This window comes from Oncorhynchus mykiss, chromosome 15 (genome assembly GCF_057628025.1).
Source record: "Oncorhynchus mykiss isolate SJ-2025 chromosome 15, ASM5762802v1, whole genome shotgun sequence".
Classification (NCBI taxonomy): domain Eukaryota; kingdom Metazoa; phylum Chordata; class Actinopteri; order Salmoniformes; family Salmonidae; genus Oncorhynchus; species Oncorhynchus mykiss.
This window is the reverse complement of record NC_143036.1, coordinates 73,327,626-73,349,037: the sequence shown is the minus strand read 5'-3', so window position 1 is coordinate 73,349,037 and position 21,412 is coordinate 73,327,626. Positions and strand designations below refer to the sequence as shown.

The window sequence follows — 21,412 nt, the reverse complement described above, 5'->3', positions numbered from 1 at the left end:
TTGGGATGTTTAAAGCTTGGGAAATCTTTTGTATCCAAATCCGGCTTTAAACTTCTTCACAACAGTATCTCGGACCTGCCTGGTGTGTTCCTTGTTCTTCATGATGCTCTCTGCGCTTTTAACGGACCTCTGAGACTATCACAGTGCAGGTGCATTTATACGGAGACTTGATTACACACAGGTGGATTGTATTTATCATCATTAGTCATTTAGGTCAACATTGGATCATTCAGAGATCCTTACTGAACTTCTGGAGAGAGTTTTCTGCAATGAAAGTAAAGGGGCGGAATAATTTTGCACGCCCAATTTTTCAGTTTTTGATTTGTTAAAAAAGTTTGAAATATCCAATAAATGTCGTTCCACTTCATGATTGTGTCCCACTTGTTGTTGATTCTTCACAAAAAAATACAGTTTTATATCTTTATGTTTGAAGCCTGAAATGTGGCAAAAGGTCGCAAAGTTCAAGGGGGCCGAATACTTTCGCAAGGCACTGTACATAGACATGGAATCACTGGTCACTTTAATAATGTTTACATACTGCTTTATATGTATATACTGTATTCTATTCTATTCTAGTCAACGCCACTCCGACATGGCTCGTCCCATTATTTATATAGTTCTTAATTTCATTATTTTCCTTTTAGATTTGTGTGTATTGTTGTGAATTGTTCGATACTACTGCACTGTTGGAGCTAGAAACACAAGCATTTCAATACACATATTTAGCAGATGTTATTGCAAGGGTATGTGACCAATTAAATTTGATTTGATTTGAACAGTCTATGGCTTTGGTGGCTGGCATCTTTGGCAATTGTTCGGGCCTTCCTCTAACACCGCCTGATATAGAGGTCCTGGATGGCAGGTAGCTTGTCCCCGGTGATGTACTGGTCTGTCCTCACAAACCTCTGTAGCACTTTGCGGTCAAGGGCAGTGCATTTGCCATATCAGGCGGTGATGAAGCCAGTCAAAATGCTCTCAATGGTGCAACTGTAGGATCTTTTCAGCCTCCTGATGGAGATTTTAGCAGTCTCCCACGAATAATGTTTTCAAGTGTAACAGGAAATGCAATCGATGCATGAGTTATTAAACACTACACTGTATCCTCCCTCAAAACACAACTTTCCAAGTAAGCCACAGGCAGTTTTGGGTCCCTAGTTCGAATCCCCGAGCTGACAAGGTGAAAAATCTGTTGATGTGCCCTGAGCAAGGCACTTAACCCTAATTGCTCCAGGGTTGCTGTTGGTAACGGCTGATCAAGGCACAATGCACAAGGCACAAGGCGAGACCCAGATGCAGACACAGGAGGCAGATGGTTGGAGTCTTACAATGTTTATTCATACAAAACGGGGTAGGCAAGAGAATGGTCGTGTACAGGCAAAATCAAAATCAGTTCAGAGTCCAGTAGGTACCAAAGGGCAGGCAGATTCAAGGTCAGGGCAGGCAGGGGGATCAGGCAGGTGGGAAAGTAGTCCAGAGTCAGGCAGTGGTCAAAACCGGGAGGACTAGCAAAAGAGAATAGAAAAGGAGTACAGGGGAAAACACGCTGGTTGACTTGACTAAACATACAAGACGAACAGCCACAGAGAGACAGGAAACACAGGGATAAATACACTGGCACAGAGAGACAAAAGCAAAACCAAAAAAAAAAAAGCACCACCTGGAGGGGGTGGAGACAATCACAAGGACAGGTGAAACAGATCAGGGCGTGACAGAGGGGGAGGTAAATAAAGGATGCAGGGCAGGGTTCCCTCGTATAATAGAGAGACGTGATTGTATAAACATTTAAATTATGATGTTTTAATCAAATATTATCTCTGTTTTGGCTTCTTGTGGTCAGTTTGCAGTCTACAAAAATAATCCCGTAACTGATTCTAGTTGATGATCCCTGATGTAGCAGAAGAGACTGGGGCTAAATATAGTGATTTCAGAAAGGTCGACAGAGTAACGCTACTCTGCTGACATGGATGTAGTGACTCTGAATGATATGAACCACCTCGGATCTCTCTGCTCTCTGCTTCATCCATTTCACTCTAATGACGCTAACGAGAAGCAGCATTAACTTTGAAGAAAGTATTACTGCCCAAATACCAGACCTTTTAAAGCAGTTTCACCCAGACATTACATAGCTGCAGTTGTTGGGTGCTAATGTAAGAGTTTTCAAATAAAATATTTTTCAAAATTACTTTAGCCCATTTTCACTTTTGATTGAATTCTTGTATATGTAGAAGCAGTGTCAGATCTGCATAGTGGCTACTTTCCCCATGCAGTACCAGGATCAGTCTGGTTGAGGATGCAGTACCAGGATCAGTCTGGTTGAGGATGCAGTACTAGGATCAGTTTGTGTTAGGTAGTGGCTACTTTCCCCATGCAGTACCAGGATCAGTCTGGTTGAGGATGCAGTACCAGGATCAGTCTGGTTGAGGATGCAGTACTAGGATCAGTCTGGTTGAGGATGCAGTACCAGGATCAGTCTGGTTGAGGATGCAGTACTAGGATCAGTTTGTGTTAGGTAGTGGCTACTTTCCCCATGCAGTACCAGGATCAGTCTGGTTGAGGATGCAGTACCAGGATCAGTCTGGTTGAGGATGCAGTACTAGGATCAGTCTGGTTGAGGATGCAGTACCAGGATCAGTCTGGTTGAGGATGCAGTACCAGGATCAGTCTGGTTGAGGATTGAGGAGGCAGTACCAGGATCAGTCTGGTTGAGGATGCAGTACTAGGATCAGTCTGGTTGAGGATGCAGTACCAGGATCAGTCTGGTTGAGGATGCAGTACCAGGATCAGTCTGGTTGAGGATGCAGTACCAGGATCAGTCTGGTTGAGGATGTAGTACCAGGATGAGTCTGGTTGAGGATGCAGTACCAGGATCAGTCTGGTTGAGGATGCAGTACCAGGATCAGTCTGGTTGAGGATTGAGGATGCAGTACCAGGATCAGTCTGGTTGAGGATGCAGTACTAGGATCAGTCTGGTTGTGGATGCAGTACCAGGATCAGTCTGGTTGAGGATGCAGTACCAGGATCAGTCTGGTTGAGGATGCAGTACCAGGATCAGTCTGGTTGAGGATGTAGTACCAGGATCAGTCTGGTTGAGGATGCAGTACCAGGATCAGTCTGGTTGAGGATGCAGTACCAGGATCAGTCTGGTTGAGGATTGAGGATGCAGTACCAGGATCAGTCTGGTTGAGGATGCAGTACTAGGATCAGTCTGGTTGAGGATGCAGTACCAGGATCAGTCTGGTTGAGGATGCAGTACCAGGATCAGTCTGGTTGAGGATGCAGTACCAGGATCAGTCTGGTTGAGGATGTAGTACCAGGATCAGTCTGGTTGAGGATTGAGGATGCAGTACCAGGATCAGTCTGGTTGAGGATGCAGTACCAGGATCAGTATGGTTGAGGATGCAGTACTAGGATCAGTCTGGTTGAGGATGCAGTACCAGGATCAGTCTGGTTGAGGATGCAGTACCAGGATCAGTCTGGTTGAGGATGCAGTACCAGGATCAGTCTGGTTGAGGATGCAGTACTAGGATCAGTTTGTGTTAGGTAGTGGCTCCTTTCCCCATGCAGTACTAGGATCAGTCTGGTTTTTGCCCTTGCACTACACAGTTGATTAAAAACAACTGATCATCAAACCATCATCTCTCTCATATTGGAACCGGTTGCCATATTGTGTCAAGACACTGTTATTATTGAAACGATACATGTCAGATTCCAGACTTCCCAAGTCAGATGAGATAGGACTCATTCTCAATATGCTGTTGACTAAATTAGGTTTGGAGATTGTTTTGCCCTGGCCAGCTGAGTGTCTCTCCGTTCATCATCATGGAAATAAAATCCATCATCCTGTGTCTGTCGTCATCGCAACATTGGATATCCATTATTAGAAAAAAATATCTGAACTTCAATTGAATCAGAGGGTACGAAGATCAAGGTAATTGTTGTACTCTTACCAATGCTGTTGAGCATCCCAAACAGCAACCTATTCACTTTACAGTGCACTACATTTCATCAGAGCCTGGTCAAAAGAAGTGCACTATATTGGGACTAGGGGGGCCATTTGGAACACAGTATCTTTAGGAGAGGAGAAGCATATGGTCCCTGCTGAATAGACTGTCTGGTTCTCTAGAGGAAACAGCCTGCTGTTCTCATTGTGTTGCAGTCTATTGTAATCTCTTTCAATATGCAGAGAAACTGTCTCTATCTAAACAACCAGCAGCCGCTGGTTAGGGTTGACGTAATGCAGGTTTAAACTGTGTTTGTGTGTGTGTGTGTGTGTGTGTGTGTGTGTGTGTGTGTGTGCGTGCGTGATTGTTTCCATTAGCTCACAAAGGCATGCTATCTGTCAGCCGTAGCTGCGAGGTTGAGAGGTTTCCATCAAGCTCTTATCTCAATGTGCCCCACACACACACACACACACACGCACGCACGCACGCACACACACACACACACACACTTATCTACTTATCTCACCTGTTCATATCGACAACAGGCAACACCATTTATAGCCATCTTAGTTGATAAGATCGTGTGCTGCAAGTGTGATGTCATTGAAGAGGGTAGACATTTTTTGACAAACATATTTCTATTTCTACTCAATCATCTGGTCCACTTGGCGCTCCAGGGTAGTCTATGTAACACGTGAAGAGTTTACTGTCTGTAGGGCCACATCACTGGATACCAGTCTATGCAACACATGAAGTGTTTAATGTCTGTAAACAGGATACAGTCTCATAGACTGTAGTGGAGCATCACTGGCTAACATATTCTGCTCTTATCTTGAGATAACAGACCTCAACAGGAAAGGCTGGAGACAAGGCTAGCTCTCAACCAGAGCTACACAGAACAGGTCTATTGATGAAATCATTTGACATTTTACTTGAGTAGCCTGATATTATTAAGGTCTATAATCAATATAGGACTACTACCCTGATAGCCCTGTCTCCTGTCAGGGTCTCTTCCTGACCCCTACACCCTGTGGTAGACCACAATAACTACTGACCTTCACAGACTGGGGTTGGGGAAGACAAGAGCTCTCACTTCAAACACACACAGGTCCATGGGGGCCATGTTGTATTGACATCAGTAACCTTTACCTCGAGGGAACCAGGAAGTACCTCATGTGGTGTTCTCTGTATGTTTCCTTACCGTATGAGACGAGATACAGTATGTCTGTGTGTACGTTTCAGGTTGCACACGTTAGGAAGCTGTGTTGACGTTATGAGAAAGTAAGCTTCGATCAAAAAAGCATTACTCTCAGACATCAATCCAGTCGTCAAACCACTGACAATACCATAGATACTGTGTTGTTATGTGTTAATAACATGTAGACTACGTTACCCAGCAGGCTATGCTGGGGCAGGTGGTTGAAGAATGCCTTGCATGGCTAAACATGGAGTTTTCTAGCTAAAGTATATGTTCATTAAAAGTAGTTAAACCTAGGCCCCGGTTTGTCATTATATAAGGAACATGGTGTCAGATTGGTAGTCGCTATGACGAGACAGAGAAAAGAAAGGAGTAACTCTGCAAATTTCCGTGACTAAAATTGAACATTCTACCACAAGTCAAGTGACGTGAGAAGTCGAAGATGCTAGCTTGCAAGAGCGAGGACAACGAGCCGCAGCAGCGAGAGTGACAGCAGCGAGAGTGACAGCAGCTAGAGTGACAGCAGCGAGAGTGACAGCAGCTAGAGTGACAGCAGCTAGAGTGACAGCAGCTAGAGTGACAGCAGCGAGAATGACAGCAGCTAGAGTGACAGCAGCTAGAGTGACAGCAGCGAGAGTGACAGCAGCTAGAGTGACAGCAGCTAGAGTGACAGCAGCGAGAGTGACGGCAGCGAGAGTAACAGCAGCTAGAGTGACAGCAGCGAGAGTGATAGCAGTGAGAGTGACAGCAGCGAGAGCGACAGCAGTGAGAGGGACGGCAGCTAGAGTGACAGCAGCTAGAGTGACAGCAGTGAGAGTGACAGCAGCTAGAGTGACAGCAGCGAGAGTGACAGCAGCTAGAGTGACAGCAGCTAGAGTGACAGCAGCGAGAGTGACAGCAGCTAGAGTGACAGCAGCTAGAGTGACGGCAGCGAGAGTGACAGCAGCTAGAATGACAGCAGCTAGAGTGATAGCAGCTAGAGTGACAGCAGCGAGAGTGACAACAGCTAGAGTGACAGCAGCGAGAGTGACAGCAGCTAGAGTGACAGCAGCTAGAATGACAGCAGCTAGAGTGACAGCAGCGAGAGTGACAGCAGCTAGAGTGACAGCAGCTAGAGTGACAGTAGCGAGAGTGACAGCAGCTAGAGTGACGGCAGCGAGAATGACGGCAGCTAGAGTGACGGCAGCTAGAGTGACGGCAGCGAGAGTGACAGCAGCGAGAATGACAGCAGCTAGAGTGACAGCAGCTAGAGTGACAGCAGCGAGAGTGACAACAGCTAGAGTGACAGCAGCTAGAGTGACAGCAGCTAGAGTGACAGCAGCGAGAGTGACAGCAGCTAGAGTGACAGCAGCGAGAGTGACAGCAGCGAGAGTGACAGCAGCTAGAGTGACAGCAGCGAGAGCGACGGCAGCGAGAGCGACGGCAGCGAGAACGACGGCAGCTAGAGCGACGGCAGCTAGAGCGACGGCAGCTAGAGTGACGGCAGCGAGAGTGACGGCAGCGAGAGTGACGGCAGCGAGAGTGACGGCAGCGAGAATGACAGCAGCTAGAGTGACGGCAGCGAGAATGACAGCAGCTAGAGTGACAGCAGCGAGAGTGACAGCAGCGAGAGTGACAGCAGCGAGAGTGACAGCAGCTAGAGTGAGGCTGCATTGGAATCTGTTGACGAGCAAGTTGACATACTGAAGTAAGGGAAATTGACACTGTTCCTGTTCTCCGTCATGGATAGGCTTAGTCCTCCTACTCCTATGCAGTTAACAGGCAATTTAGCTGACAATTGGAAACGTTTCATGAAGAGATTCAATATCTCCCTAGCAGCCAGTGGTGCAGGGGGAGATGATGACAAATTGAAAGGTTCCATTTTTCTGCATGTTATTGGAGAGGATGCATTGGACATTTACAATAGCTTTCAGCAAGACGAGGCAAACTTGACATTGACTGTGCTAATGGCTAAATTTGAGGAGTCCTTTGTACCAAGCCAGAAAGTCACGTTTGAGAGATACAAGTTTTTCTCTCATGATCAGAAACAAGGAGTCAGTTTTGACCAGTATTTGGCTGAGCTGAACGCACTGAGCAAAATTCGAAAATCTGAAAGACTCACTAGTGAAAGACAGGATAGTCTGTGACATAGTTGATAATAGACTCAAGGAGAGATCGCTGCGTGAGTAAGATTTAACTGTGGATAAAGCAGTGAATATGTGTGGAGCAGCTGAAACCACCAGAGCACACGCTAAAGAGCTGTGCAGGGAAGAGACGTCAGTGTATCCAATAACAAGAGAGGAGCACCACACACAACTCCTTACAAAACAAAAACAAGCAAAAGAGAGAAATCAAAACACTACATGTGGAAAATGTGGATTTATCCACAAGCCCCAAAAAATGCCCTGAGAGAGAGAGAGAGAGAGAGAGAGAGAGAGAGAGAGAGAGAGAGAGAGAGAGAGAGAGAGACAGAGAGAGACAGAGAGAGAGAGAGAGAGAGAGAGAGAGAGAGAGAGAGAGAGACAGAGAGAGACAGAGAGAGAGAGAGAGAGAGAGAGAGAGAGAGACAGAGAGAGAGAGAGAGAGAGAGAGAGAGAGAGAGAGACAGAGAGAGAGACAGAGAGAGCGAGAGAGAGAGAGAGAGAGAGAGAGAGAGAGAGAGATGCCTAAAAGCATGATGGAGGAAAAGTGAAATAAATATCTATTTCACTTGCTTTGGCAATGTAAACATGTTTCCCATGCCAATAAAGCCCCTTAAATGTAATTGAGTTAGAGCACAGAGATTAAAACATCACAGTTCACAGATGGTCTTTGCTGTATTGCTGTGTGCTGAGCCAGGCAGTAACTCTGAGAGTCTAGCTCAGGTCAAATAAGATCTAACAGTCAGTCAGGAGATCTAACAGTCAATCAGGAGATCTAACAGTCAGTCAGTAGATCTAACAGTCATTCAGGAGATCTAACAGTCAGTCAGTAGAGCTAACAGTCAGTCAGGAGATCTAACAGTCAGTCAGGAGATCTAACAGTCAGTCAGGAAATATAACAGTCAGTCAGGTGAGAGTAACTCAGGAGATCTAACAGTTAATCAGGTGAGAGTAACTCAGGAGATGTAACAGTCAGTCAGTAGATCTAACAGTCAGTCAGGAGATCTAACAGTCAGTCAGGAGATCTAACAGTCAGTCAGGAGATATAACAGTCAGTCAGTAGATCTAACAGTCAGGAGATCTAACAGTCAATCAGGAGATCTAACAGTCAGTCAGGAGATCTAACAGTAACTCAGGAGATATAACAGTCAATCAGGTGAGAGTAACTCAGGAGATCTAACAGTCAGTCAGGAGATCTAACAGTAACTCAGGAGATATAACAGTCAATCAGGTGAGAGTAACTCAGGCGATCTAACAGTCAGTCAGGAGGTCTAACAGTCAGTCAGGAGATCTAACAGTCAGTCAGGAGATCTAACAGTCAGTCAGGAGATCAAATAGTCAGTCAGGAGATATAACAGTCAGTCAGGTGAACTAACAGTCAGTCAGGAGATCTAACAGTCAGTCAGGAGATCAAATAGTCAGTCAGTAGATCTAACAGTCAGTCAGGAGATCTAACAGTCAGTCAGTAGATCTAACAGTCAGTCAGGAGATATAACAGTCAGTCAGGAGATCTAATCGTCAGTCAGGAGATCTAACAGTCAGTCAGTAGCTCTAACAGTCAGTCAGGAGATCTAATAGTCAGTCAGTAGATCTAACAGTCAGTCAGGAGATCTAACAGTCAGTCAGTAGATCTAACAGTCAGTCAGGAGATCTAATCGTCAGTCAGGAGATCTAACAGTCAGTCAGTAGCTCTAACAGTCAGTCAGGAGATCTAATAGTCAGTCAGTAGATCTAACAGTCAGTCAGGAGATCTAACAGTCTGTCATGAGATCTAACAGTCAGTCAGTAGATCTAACAGTCAGTCAGGAGATCTAATCATCAGTCAGGAGATCTAACAGTCAGTCAGTAGCTCTAACAGTCAGTCAGGAGATCTAACAGTCAGTCAGGAGATCTAATAGTCAGTCAGGTAAGGGTAGCTCAGGTCCACCAAGGTCTCTGGGTTTAGATTCAGTAAATGAACAGCTAGTTGTTTTATTCTGTCAGTTACGTTCTTTACATTGTGTGGTGTCTGCTGGGTGCTGATCCAGGAAGTAACTCTGATAGTGAGGGTAGTTCAGGTCAACTAAGGTTTAATGGTTTTACAGTACTTAATCAGTCAGTGGCTAGCTAGTTTTGTCGTCTCTGTGCTGTGTGCTGGGTCAGCTGTGGACACTCAGGGGATATCCTGACCTGCTCCCTCTCCCTCTGGGTCAGCTGTGGACACTCAGGGGATATCCTGATCTGCTCCCTCTCCCTCTGGGTCAGCTGTGGACACTCAGGGGATATCCTGATCTGCTCCCTCTCCCTCTGGGTCAGCTGTGGACACTCAGGGGATATCCTGATCTGCTCCCTCTCCCTCTGGGTCAGCTGTGGACACTCAGGGGATATCCTGACCTGCTCCCTTCCCTCTGGGTCAGCTGTGGACACTCAGGGGATATCCTGACCTGCTCCCTCTCCCCCTGGGTCAGCTGTGGACACTCAGGGGATATCCTGATCTGCTCCCTCTCCCTCTGGGTCAGCTATGGACACTCAGGGGATATCCTGACCTGCTCCCGCTTCATCTGGGCAGACTCTGTCATGCATCACACACACACACACACACTCACACACACACACACACACACACACACACACACACACACACACACACACACACACACACACACACACACACACACATACACACACACACACACACACACACACACACACACACATACCTTACATGTACCTTACATGTACCATGTGCTGTATCTGTCTATCATCCTTATGGCTTCTCTTGCCTACATTGAGCTGGTTTCTATTTCATTACAGAGATAAATGGAGCTGGTTTCTATTTCATTACAGAGATACATGGAGCTGGTTTTTAACTCATTACAGAGATACATGGAGCCGGTTTCAATCTCATTACAGAGATACATGGAGCTGGTTTCAATCTCATTACAGAGATAAACGGAGCTGGTTTCAATCTCATTACAATGCTAAATGGAGCTGCTTTCAATCTCATTACAGAGATACATGGAGCTGGTTTCTAACTCATTACAGAGATAAACAGAGCTGGTTTCAATCTCATTACAGAGATAAATGGAGCTAGTTTCTAACTCATTACAGAGATAAATGGAGCTGGTTTCAATCTCATTACAGAGATACATGGAGCTGGTTTTTAAGTCATTACAGAGATAAATGGAGCTGGTTTCTATTTCATTACAGAGATACATGGAGCTGGTTTTTAAGTCATTACAGAGATACATGGAGCTGGTTTCTAACTCATTACAGAGATACATGGAGCCGCTTTCAATCTCATTACAGAGATACATGGAGCTGGTTTCAATCTCATTACAGAGATAAACGGAGCTGGTTTCAATCTCATTACAATGCTAAATGGAGCTGGTTTCAATCTCATTACAGAGATACATGGAGCTGGTTTCTAACTCATTACAGAGATAAACAGAGCTGGTTTCAATCTCATTACAGAGATAAACGGAGCTGGTTTCAATCTCATTACAGAGATACATGGAGCTGGTTTCTAACTCATTACAGAGATAAACAGAGCTGGTTTCAATCTCATTACAGAGATAAACGGAGCTGGTTTCAATCTCATTACAATGCTAAATGGAGCTGGTTTCAATCTCATTACAGAGATACATGGAGCTGGTTTCTAACTCATTACAGAGATAAACAGAGCTGGTTTCAATCTCATTACAGAGATAAATGGAGCTAGTTTCTAACTCATTACAGAGATAAATGGAGCTGGTTTCAATCTCATTACAGAGATAAATGGAGCTGGTTTCTAACTCATTACAGAGCTGAATAGAGCAACCATCTATTTCTTTATTTCTGCATCTCATTTAATAATAGATAGATTCATTCAGTTCTGGGTTAGGGTTAGGTAAGTAAGTGTGTGTGTGTGTATCAGTGGGTGCGTACATGTGCATCCATGTGCGTATGTTTGTGTGTGTGTGTGTGTGTGTGTGTGCGCGCCCCAGTTTGGCATCCTGACACATTTCAACAATCCGTGTTGAAAACAAATCTGAGGATGTGATTGATTGAACATGAATTTGACATCTGTACTGTAATGAGGCTCTGTAATTGGATAAACCGTGTATCTGAGGTCACAGATGACTGCAGACCATTAGACAGATGAGGGACATCCAACCCTTACCTCAACCCTAACCCTAGCCTCAGCTCTCTGCCTTCGTCGATCCCTCAGGCAAAAACCGGCCCAATGTTCTACCCTCTTCAGACCAGACTGACATGCAATATGCAGACAGAGAAGGAAGTTGCAATAGGCCCGTGCAACCCAAGGTTTGACACCAACAGAAATCCTCTCAACCCTAACCCTCAACTCTAACCCTAACCCTCAACCCTTACCTCAACTCTAACTCTAGCCTCAACCCTAACCTTAGCCTCAACCCCAACCCTAGCCTCAACCCTAACGCTAGCCTCAGCTCAGGTGTTACTTGGCAGGTGTCAGTATGATGAGTGTACCTCCCACTGAAACCCAGACATCTAGTTTGAACCCCACAGTGCTGTGATGATCAGACCCAGAGACAGAGACCCAGAGCTCAGACCAGTCCAACCCAGGGGAAGAGGCCTCCACCCTGGCCTTCTCCACCTCCCCCTCCCCTGGAGAGACAGCAGGTGCCCTTTAAAACTGACAGGCTTTTCTTCTCCAGTCTCACCCAGGCTCTCAGGGATCATTACTGAACTGTTAGTCCCAGGGGTCCACTGTTCTGTTCGGTGGTGGGTAGGAGGTCTCAGTAAGTCAGTTTAGTACTGGATATGAATAAGAATGGAGAAGAAAGGAGGATCAGTGTGTGAAATCGTAGCATTGTAATGCTTCTCTGAAATACAAGTATATAATAGTGTTTTCAAATGGCTTATGTTGTTGCCTTGGCAAGACAATGACAAAGGTGTTGGCTGATGCAGAAACAGACTGGTACTCAGCAGGCTGTAATTGGATCACTAGGTGCACTCTACAGTATCACATATGCTGCTTCTCTGTGTGCTCCCGACATACGACTAACAGAACACCTCCATCTCTATCTGGTGGGACTTGGGAATGCTAGGGACTTGGGAATGCTAGGGACTTGGGAATGGTAGAAACTTCAGAAAGGTAGGGGCTTGGGAATGGGAGGGACTTGGGAATGGTAGGGACTTAGGAATGGTAGGGACTTGGGAATGGTAGGAACTTGGGAATGGTAGGAACTTCTGAAAGGTAGGGACTTGGGAATGGTAGAAACTTCGGAATGGTAGGGACATAGGAATGGTAGGGACTTGGGAATGGAAGGGACTTGGGAATGGTAGGGACTTGGGAATGGGAGGGACTTGGGAATGGGAGGGACTTGGGAATGGTAGCGACTTAGGAATGGTAGGGACTTGGGAATGGTAGGAACTTGGGAATGGTAGGAACTTCGGAAAGGTAGGGACTTGGGAATGGTAGTGACTTCTGAAAGGTAGGGACTTGGGAATGGTAGGAACTTGGGAATGGTAGGGACTTAGGAATGGTAGGGACTTGGGAATGGTAGGGACTTGGGAATGGTAGGAACTTCTGAAAGGTAGGGACTTGGGAATGGTAGGAGCTTGGGAATGGTAGGGACTTGGGAATGGTAGGAACTTCTGAAAGGTAGGGACTTAGGAATGGTAGGGACTTGGGAATGGTAGGGACTTGGGAATGGTAGGAACTTGGGAATGGTAGGGACTTAGGAATGGTAGGGACTTGGGAATGGTAGGGACTTGGGAATGGTAGGAACTTCTGAAAGGTAGGGACTTGGGAATGGTAGGAGCTTGGGAATGGTAGGGACTTGGGAATGGTAGGAACTTCGGAAAGGTAGGGACTTGGGAATGGTAGTGACTTCTGAAAGGTAAGGACTTGGGAATGGTAGGGGCTTGGGAATGGTAGTGACTTCTGAAAGGTAGGGACTTGAGAATGGTGGGGACTTGGAAATGGTAGTGACTTCTGAAAGGTAGGGGCTTGGGAATGGTAGTGACTTCTGAAAGGTAGGGACTTGAGAATGGTGGGGACTTGGAAATGGTTGTGACTTCTGAAAGGTAGGGACTTGGGAATGGTAGGGGCTTGGGAATGGTAGGGACTTGGGAATGGTAGGGGCTTGGCTGTGGGAAGAGTCTAGCTTTTGTGATACTGACTCACCACATAGACACCTAGTTATTCCTGTACAGTATACATAGGTTTAAGACTCTTCTGTCTCCCACCACATAGACACCTAGTTATTCCTGTACTGTGTACATAGGTTTAAGACTCTTCTATCTCTTCCCTGTTCAGGTGAATGGCAGGGACTACTCCAAGGCCAGCCATGACGAGATGGTGGAGGTCATCAGAAGAGACCCCATTGTGGTGCAGGTCGTCCGTCGCCATGGCAACCCCGCACACTCACATCAGACATTACAGGAAGTTCACGTGGTGGATGTGTGCACGCAGACGGACATCACTTTTGAACACATCATGGCCCTGGCTAAGCTGAGGCCTGCTACTCCACCTGTACCCGACATCTGCCCCTTTCTGCTGTCAGACAGGTGAGGGGCATCTAATCCTAACCCTAACCATAACATTAACCTTATCCCTTACCCTAACCCTAGCCTTAAAACTTACCCTAACCTTAACATTAACCTTATCCCTTACCCTAGCCTTAAAACTTACCCTAACCTTAACATTAACCTTATCCCTTACCCTAGCCTTAAAACTTACCCTAACCTTAACATTAACCTTATCCCTTACCCTAGCCTTAAAACTTACCCTAACCTTAACATTAACCTTATCCCTTACCCTAGCCTTAAAACTTACCGTAACCTTAACATTAATCTTATCCCTTACCCTAGCCTTAAAACTTACCGTAACCTTAACATTAACCTTATCCCTTACCCTAACCCTAAAACTTACCCTAACCTTAACATTAACCTTATCCCTTACCCTAACCTTAAAACTTACCCTAACCTTAACATTAATCTTATCCCTTACCCTAACCTTAAAACTTACCCTAACCTTAACATTAATCTTATCCCTTACCCTAACCCTAAAACTTACCCTAACCTTAACATTAACCTTATCCCTTACCCTAGCCTTAAAACTTACCCTAACCTTAACATTAACCTTATCCCTTACCCTAACCTTAACATTAACCTTATCCCTTACCCTAGCCTTAAAACTTACCCTAACCTTAACATTAACCTTATCCCTAACCCTAGCCTTAACATGAACCTTATCCCTTACCCTAGCCTTAAAACTTACCCTAACCTTAACATTAACCTTATCCCTTACCCTAACCTTAAAACTTACCCTAACCTTAACATTAACCTTATCCCTTACCCTAACCTTAACATGAACCTTATCCCTTACCCTAGCCTTAAAACTTACCGTAACCCTAGCCTCAACCCTAACCCTCAACTCTAACCCTAACCTGTTATCTGCCCCTTCCGGCCATGTTGCCATAGCGATAACCTCACTAGGGGTTAATATACAGGGAGCCAGGATTTGAGAACCATTGTTGTAGAACTCTGTCTGAGTAATACATGTCCTGTATGTGACTCATGGGTTTGGCCTGAATTTTCTGCCGGAACTTTCTAATAGATAACCCCTTTATTCAGAGAGAACGTGGGTTACCCCTTGAATATGAATGAATAACATGTGGATAATGTAATAATATGTGCCATTAGTAGACACTTTTATCCAAAGTGACTTACTGTGGTGAATGTCTACATTTGTATGAGTGTCCCCTTGGATAGTTCTCCTCAAGATGGAGATGCTTTATTATGGGTTACATCAACCTGATGTGGTTGATCAGAGCCTCTACTATATCATGGAGGACAGTAGCATTACAGCCCCCTCCCCAGTACAGCTGATCACATCCCTTTAATGTCATTAGGATGCTCTCCAACTGGCATGTAATCATTGCGTCTGCAGTGCAGCCAGACTGCTGCATCCATTCCCTTTAAGAGTTTACAAGGTGATTAAAAACAAACGGAGTGACTGTTATACAGCGCTACGTTCATTCCCAGTCTATTTATAGGTCTTTACTGGGCCAGAAATGAAATACATTATGTCCTATAAACTAAAAATCATCCGTTCCCTGGTCTGTGATACGGCTGATAAGGGGGAGGCAGAATGGATGCTGTTGTGATTCTAAACAACAGAGATGTTACTGTGGGCTGGTTATACCAGGGCTGACATGTCTCTGTATAGGTGTTAATCAATCAATTACAGAGGAGACAAAGCTGTCTTTTCACAGCTTCTGTCACTTACATGGGTTTTTTGTCTTGATAAAATGTGTCCATGTTTAAAATGAAACAATGTGTGTATAGATCCCTGTCATTAGTTGCTTTCCTGGAGGTTGTAAAATTGATTTTATGTTAGCGACCAATATGCACCACACAGGGAGAAAGGTGTTGAAACCAGCTTGCAACTCACACATCTCCTCTTCCCCCTCTCTCTTCCTCTCATTCTGTCTCTCCTCAGCTGTCACTCCATCCACACCATGGAGCATGAATTCTACGAGTGTCCAGAGTACCTCTCCAACACCCCAGCTGAAGTGGACAGACCAGAGGAGTTTGAGTATGAGGTAAATCAATATGGAGCCACACAAGTTCCTGCGATGACAATTCTCCCACAGCGGTTATATTGACAAGTCATCTGTCTCTTGGTCAAATACAGTGTTCCCTACTTATTCACTGCAAAGATAATTACAAACACGTCTCCCCCGTAGCTCATTATGTCATCGGAATGATAAAGATTAAAATACCGGCATGAATCTTATTACCTCAAGTTGGTATGTTTTCCCTATAAACAATGACACTTTTCAGATACAGTTGGAGTGTTGAAAAATAGCCTGTCTGGGAGGCTGGGTGGAGATGGTAATTTGTGTCAGAGAGGCAGTGACCGTGGGAGACGTGAGGTGATGGGTGACGTGGTAGTGTGTGTGTTTGTGCAGTAGTGCTGCTCGTATAATGGGTGCCCGTGGTTCGCTGCACAGGATTCTGGGTCATTAGTGTTCCTCTGCTGTCAGCTGTGGTTTAACGGCCACTTCTGACTAAATGGATGGATGTCTCTCTGTGTGAGAGACGGCGTGAAGTTTGAGGACACACTCACAGACACACACACACAAGTGCACACACACTCGCAGGCAGGTGGACACACACGCACACACACACACAGTCTGGCCAGCCCAACTGAGGCAGGGTCAGTGTCAGGTCGTGACCTGATTACTGTTGTTATGGCTACTCTTTCCCCTCACACAGCTGGCCCTCAGTTACTCTTTGTTCAGTCAAGTGTATCTAACTGTACCCTGAATGCCCTTGCTCCTCAGTAGCCCCGGCAGCTCAGGGACATTAGCTGTGAAGGATGTGTTTAGCCTGGCTTCACACTACTGCAGTGTAACTTAAGGACAGCTACAGGGCAGCTGTGGGAGGTTTTTCTTCCCAGTGGCTCGCTATAAAAACAACACACAGATACAGATGATCTTCTAATCAAGACTAGCGTGGTCTCTCTAACCTCAGTACATCCACAGATTATTACTAGGTCCCGTGCTGACGAGTATAAGGTTGTGTCCTGTAGCCCTATAAGAGTTAATGTACTGTCTGCACGACACACTGTGATTTGTCACTCTAGGAGGGAGTCTCTAATCTAAGCTCAAACGTCTACAGATTACAAGGTTGTGTCCTGTACTACTCAGTGGGATTGTTCTCTCTAGTAATGCCCTCTGGCAGTAGTGAGCTAGTGTTCTCTGATCTCTCAGTACATGGTAGTTAATCAACAGTGATGGTGCGTTCGTGTCAACCACTTTTCTCGACCGTTCTGACCCTGTTCTAAACTGTGTGGAAGTGTGGAGTCTACTCGCCAATAACAGCTGAGTCCTAGTCAAAAGTGCCCTCCCTCCTCTGTTTGTCCTCTGTTTGTTGTAGCTAGATGTCAAATAAATTAATATTTGTTTTAAAATCTTTCCCAACTGCCAGCCAGAATCCTTTGGAAATTAGGCCATCCCTTTAATTAGGCTATCCCTTTAATTAGCCTATCCCTTTAATTAGGCTATCCCTTTAATTAGGCTATCCTTTTAATTAGCCTATCCCTTTAATTAGGCTATCCCTTTAATTAGCCTATCCCTTTAATTAGGATATCCCTTTAATTAGGCTGTCCCTTTAATTAGGCTATCCCTTTAATTGGGCTATCCCTTTAATTGGGCTATCCTTTTAATAAGCCTATCCCTTTAATTAGCCTCTCTTTTTAATGAGGGTATCCCTTTAATTAGGCTATCCCTTTAATGAGGTTATCCCTTTAATTAGGGTATCCCTGATGTAGTCCCTTCTTTTGACCCCCTGCCATCCAACTGTAACTCCACACGTAAAATAACTTTGGCAGAGCAAAATGTCAAACTGTAAAATTATATCTTTCTGTTTCTTCCCAACACAGCAGTGACCAAACAGACAGGGGTTAATACACCTGCAACATTAAGGGAACACGCTGTGTAGTAAATGCCATCAGTGCCACCATCAAAGACATCCCCAGTGGGACACCCATCTGTGTTTTATTTGATATGAGGTTTTAGTGCTATTGATGTACAGACCACCCTCTGGGCAGTGGACATGTGTTACCATGGTGAGGAGAGATTAGGAACCACACAACAAGAATAAGCAAAGACCACAGGAGGTGGAATGTCATTTATCAGACAATAATTCAACATCAATTGCAGTCTTAACTGGTGTGGAATGGTGCAGCTTTAGTACCAATGTCACAGCATGTCATGGTGATATTGGGTTACTTGTTGAATTTGTTTGAGTGATACAGTTGGCTTACATTTAAACACACACACACACACACACACGCGCACACACGCGCACACACACACACACACACACACACACACACACACACACACATCTGAATCTGAAAATGAATGTAATCCTACTTTGTGGTGTTTCATGAAGGCTCTATGTTAAACTGATCACACTATAAGGCTCTATGTTAAACTGATCACACTATAAGGCTCTATGTTAAACTGATCACACTATAAGGCTCTATGTTAAACTGATCACACTATAAGGCTCTATGTTAAACTGATCACACTATAAGGCTCTATGTTAAACTGATCACACTATAAGGCTCTATGTTAAACTGATCACACTATAAGGCTCTATGTTAAACTGATCACACTGTATGTTTTTGTGGATGTAGATGTGGTTGTCCTTGTTGGACAGGGCCAGTGGACGTCTTTCAGCGATGTTCCTATCGTCCGATTCATTGCTAAATATACAAGCATTGTTTCCAGTCTCGTAAAGACTACAACTTGTGTTGGGTGGTGCTTCGTGGTCTGGCTCCTGTTCCTCCTCCAATAAGTTTTTTTTTTAAAGATACTATATCAACAATTCTATTTTTACTTCTAATTGAGAATAATCCGTTTTGCTGTGAAGGGAAAAAATCAATGGTATCTCATCACGTCTCAGCTGGCGTCAAAATGGATTTCCTAACAGTCCAGTCTGATAATCCCTCTGGTAATCTTTGGTCACCGCATCATTCTTGATAGCCGCAAGCCACTAGGAGAATCAGGGTGAATATCTGGTAGGTAGAACAGTGAAGGTAACACATTTTTGCGTTTGTTGTAATGAGCACAGCCAGGCACAGAACGCCACATGGGCATGATGACAAACAATAGTGAAAAACAAAAGTTTACAAAGTAATCTTCTGAGATTACTCTGTGTTGGTCATTCGAGGTAAACAATGGCATTATTTAAGTTTGTGGGCACGCCCCCTCTACCTAGCAGGCGGTATCAGCATTCGCTATGAATGCTGGACTTTGTAGTTCGCTATGAGCAGACAATACACATTAAGTCAAAACTTCCCGATATTAACAGTGAAATGAAAATGCCCGAGTTCTAGCTTGTGGTTTGGATAATTGTGATGTTTATGATGAAAACATCATGTTGTTAATATAGTCATGGCTATATGCCATGGCAAGTCCAGGGTGACATTCCCCTTTCATGAACAACTGGAACAAGGCTTGAAGGGACTGGAGTCTGAACCCCACTAGAGTGAATGGTGAATATTTCATCACTGTGGTAAACACAGCCTACTCAGCAACGGGGATCTACACTGGCTCCAAGTTGAATATCCTCAGTAAAAATGACCAGAGGGCCTTAATGTTGAAAGCGTCCGATTTTCAGTGCTTCTGTATAATTATCTCATACTTATCTCACTTTTGAAAAGGATAATTCACCCTTCTGTGTCACTAACCTACTTCCTATACGATGAATGGCAACAAGCTCAGTGACAATTCTCAGAGAGTAAGCTCAGAGTATTCATAAAGCATTTCAGAGAGGGCTGATCTAGGATCAGATCCCCCCTGCCCATTCATTATAAACTGAAAGCCTAAACTGATCCTAGATCAGCACTCCTACGCTGAGACGTTTTGGAATCAGCTCTTGAACTTGAAAAGAACAAGGTCATTATGAAGTCTGTGCCGGTAACACATCTCTGTTGGACTCTCCTCCTCCTCTCCTCCTCCTCTCCTCCCTCTCCTCTCCTCCTTCTCCTCTCATCCTTCTCTCCTCTCCTCCTTCTCTGCTCTCCTCCTTCTCTGCTCTCCTCCTTCTCTGCTCTCCTCCTTCTCTGCTCTCCTCCTCTCCTCTCCATTGTGAATTCTGTCTCTGTTCTGTCTCTACAGCAGGTAGAGCTCTGTCGGCTCAACAGTCAGGAGAAGTTGGGTCTGACGCTGTGCTATCGGACTGATGATGAAGAGGATACAGCTATCTACGTCAGCCACGTAAGAACCACCACCACCATCAGCATCCTTAGGAGCCATGGGCCCAATTCAGACTTAGGAAATGTACGGCTTTCCTACGCACTTCTCAGTAGCTGATAATCAGACTTCATGCAGGTGTGTTAACGGGCTTTGCAGGCGTGGCTTCCTAGCTGAATACATTTAATTCAACTGCTGAAAAAAACTCCCACTTGCTGGCCATCAGATTTTCCTGTGGAGTTTTCGTTTAATAGGGGTTTCAGTACATTTATGTATAACCAACCATTCCTTTAAAGTTGGTGTACCTTATATTATAATTTTCTCGACAGGCTCACTAGAATAGATGGAGAGAACGGTTCAGAATATTAGGAATCAATGAAAGAAAACCATATATTGTAAATACATGCATATTCGTGTCCTGTTCACCACCAATTGGTTGATTTGAAAATACTCTGATCTTGTATATTATTTAGGGTTAGGAAAGTATTTATGAATAATTTCATAAAAGTTTCGCGAGCCTTTGATTCATTCTTAAAGTTTCCATATTCACTTGTTCAATTCATGACATATTGAAAGGTGAGAAAAGTGTACAACAGGGGTGGAACAGTAGTCCTATAAATCTACTGTAATAATCCTCACTGATCATAGAACCGTGATGACAGCGGTCCAGTCGTGGTGAACCGTGCACCAGGGTCCAGGTTTAACCCGCTACGTGTGCTCTGAGTTCCAGAATTGATTCAAATAGGCTACGTCCTAAATTACTGCACAGCTTGTAATACGTTAGCCTAATATGCTCTACTATTGCTAGCAATCCTCAGGAACAAACACACGAACGTGACAGAGGAAGGTTTAACTAACGACGTAGTGGAATGATGCAAAATGTAAGGAAACAAACACTAAAGGGACAGTTATAAATGAATGTGAGTTTACCTGAAGGTGTTTACCGATAGTTATTAATATTTAACATGATATAAGTTGTAAAAAACACAGTGAACAGTCCAGGCATATAATTAAAACATTCTAGGAATCCTAAATCAACTCGGTAGCTATGTTTCAGTTTGCTGCCATATGACTGGTTTCACATTTGTCTCCAGTGATCATAAGGTGAAATGGAACTAAAACAATGTTATATTTGAAATGGCTTATTCATTCACTGCATATCCATCGCCAAACCCACTGGCTCCAGGTCATCTATAAGTCTTTGCTAGGTAAAGCCCCACCTTATCTCAGCTCACTGGTCACCATAGCAACACCCACCCGTAGCACGCGCTCCAGCAGATATATTTCACTATATACACCAAAGCCAACACCTCCTTTGGCCACCTTTTCTTCCAGGTCTCTGCTGCCAATGACTGGAACGAATTGCAAAAATCTCTGAAGCTGGAGTCTTATATCTCCCTCTCTAACTTTAAGCATCAGCTGTCAGAGCAGCTT

The 21,412-nt window shown here is 44.6% G+C and overlaps 1 protein-coding gene across 1 annotated transcript in view; it reads left to right on the top strand.

Moving 5' to 3' along the window:
- The window catches only part of LOC118938840 (PDZ domain-containing RING finger protein 4-like), a 76,043-nt gene that overhangs the window by 38,306 nt on the left and 16,325 nt on the right, over positions 1-21,412 (top strand). Inside the window, exons 2-4 of the mRNA XM_090199167.1 lie at positions 13,522-13,772; positions 15,709-15,811; positions 19,904-20,002. Coding sequence (XP_090055293.1) covers positions 13,522-13,772; positions 15,709-15,811; positions 19,904-20,002 — 453 coding nt within the window. The remainder of the gene's footprint in view (positions 1-13,521; positions 13,773-15,708; positions 15,812-19,903; positions 20,003-21,412) is intronic.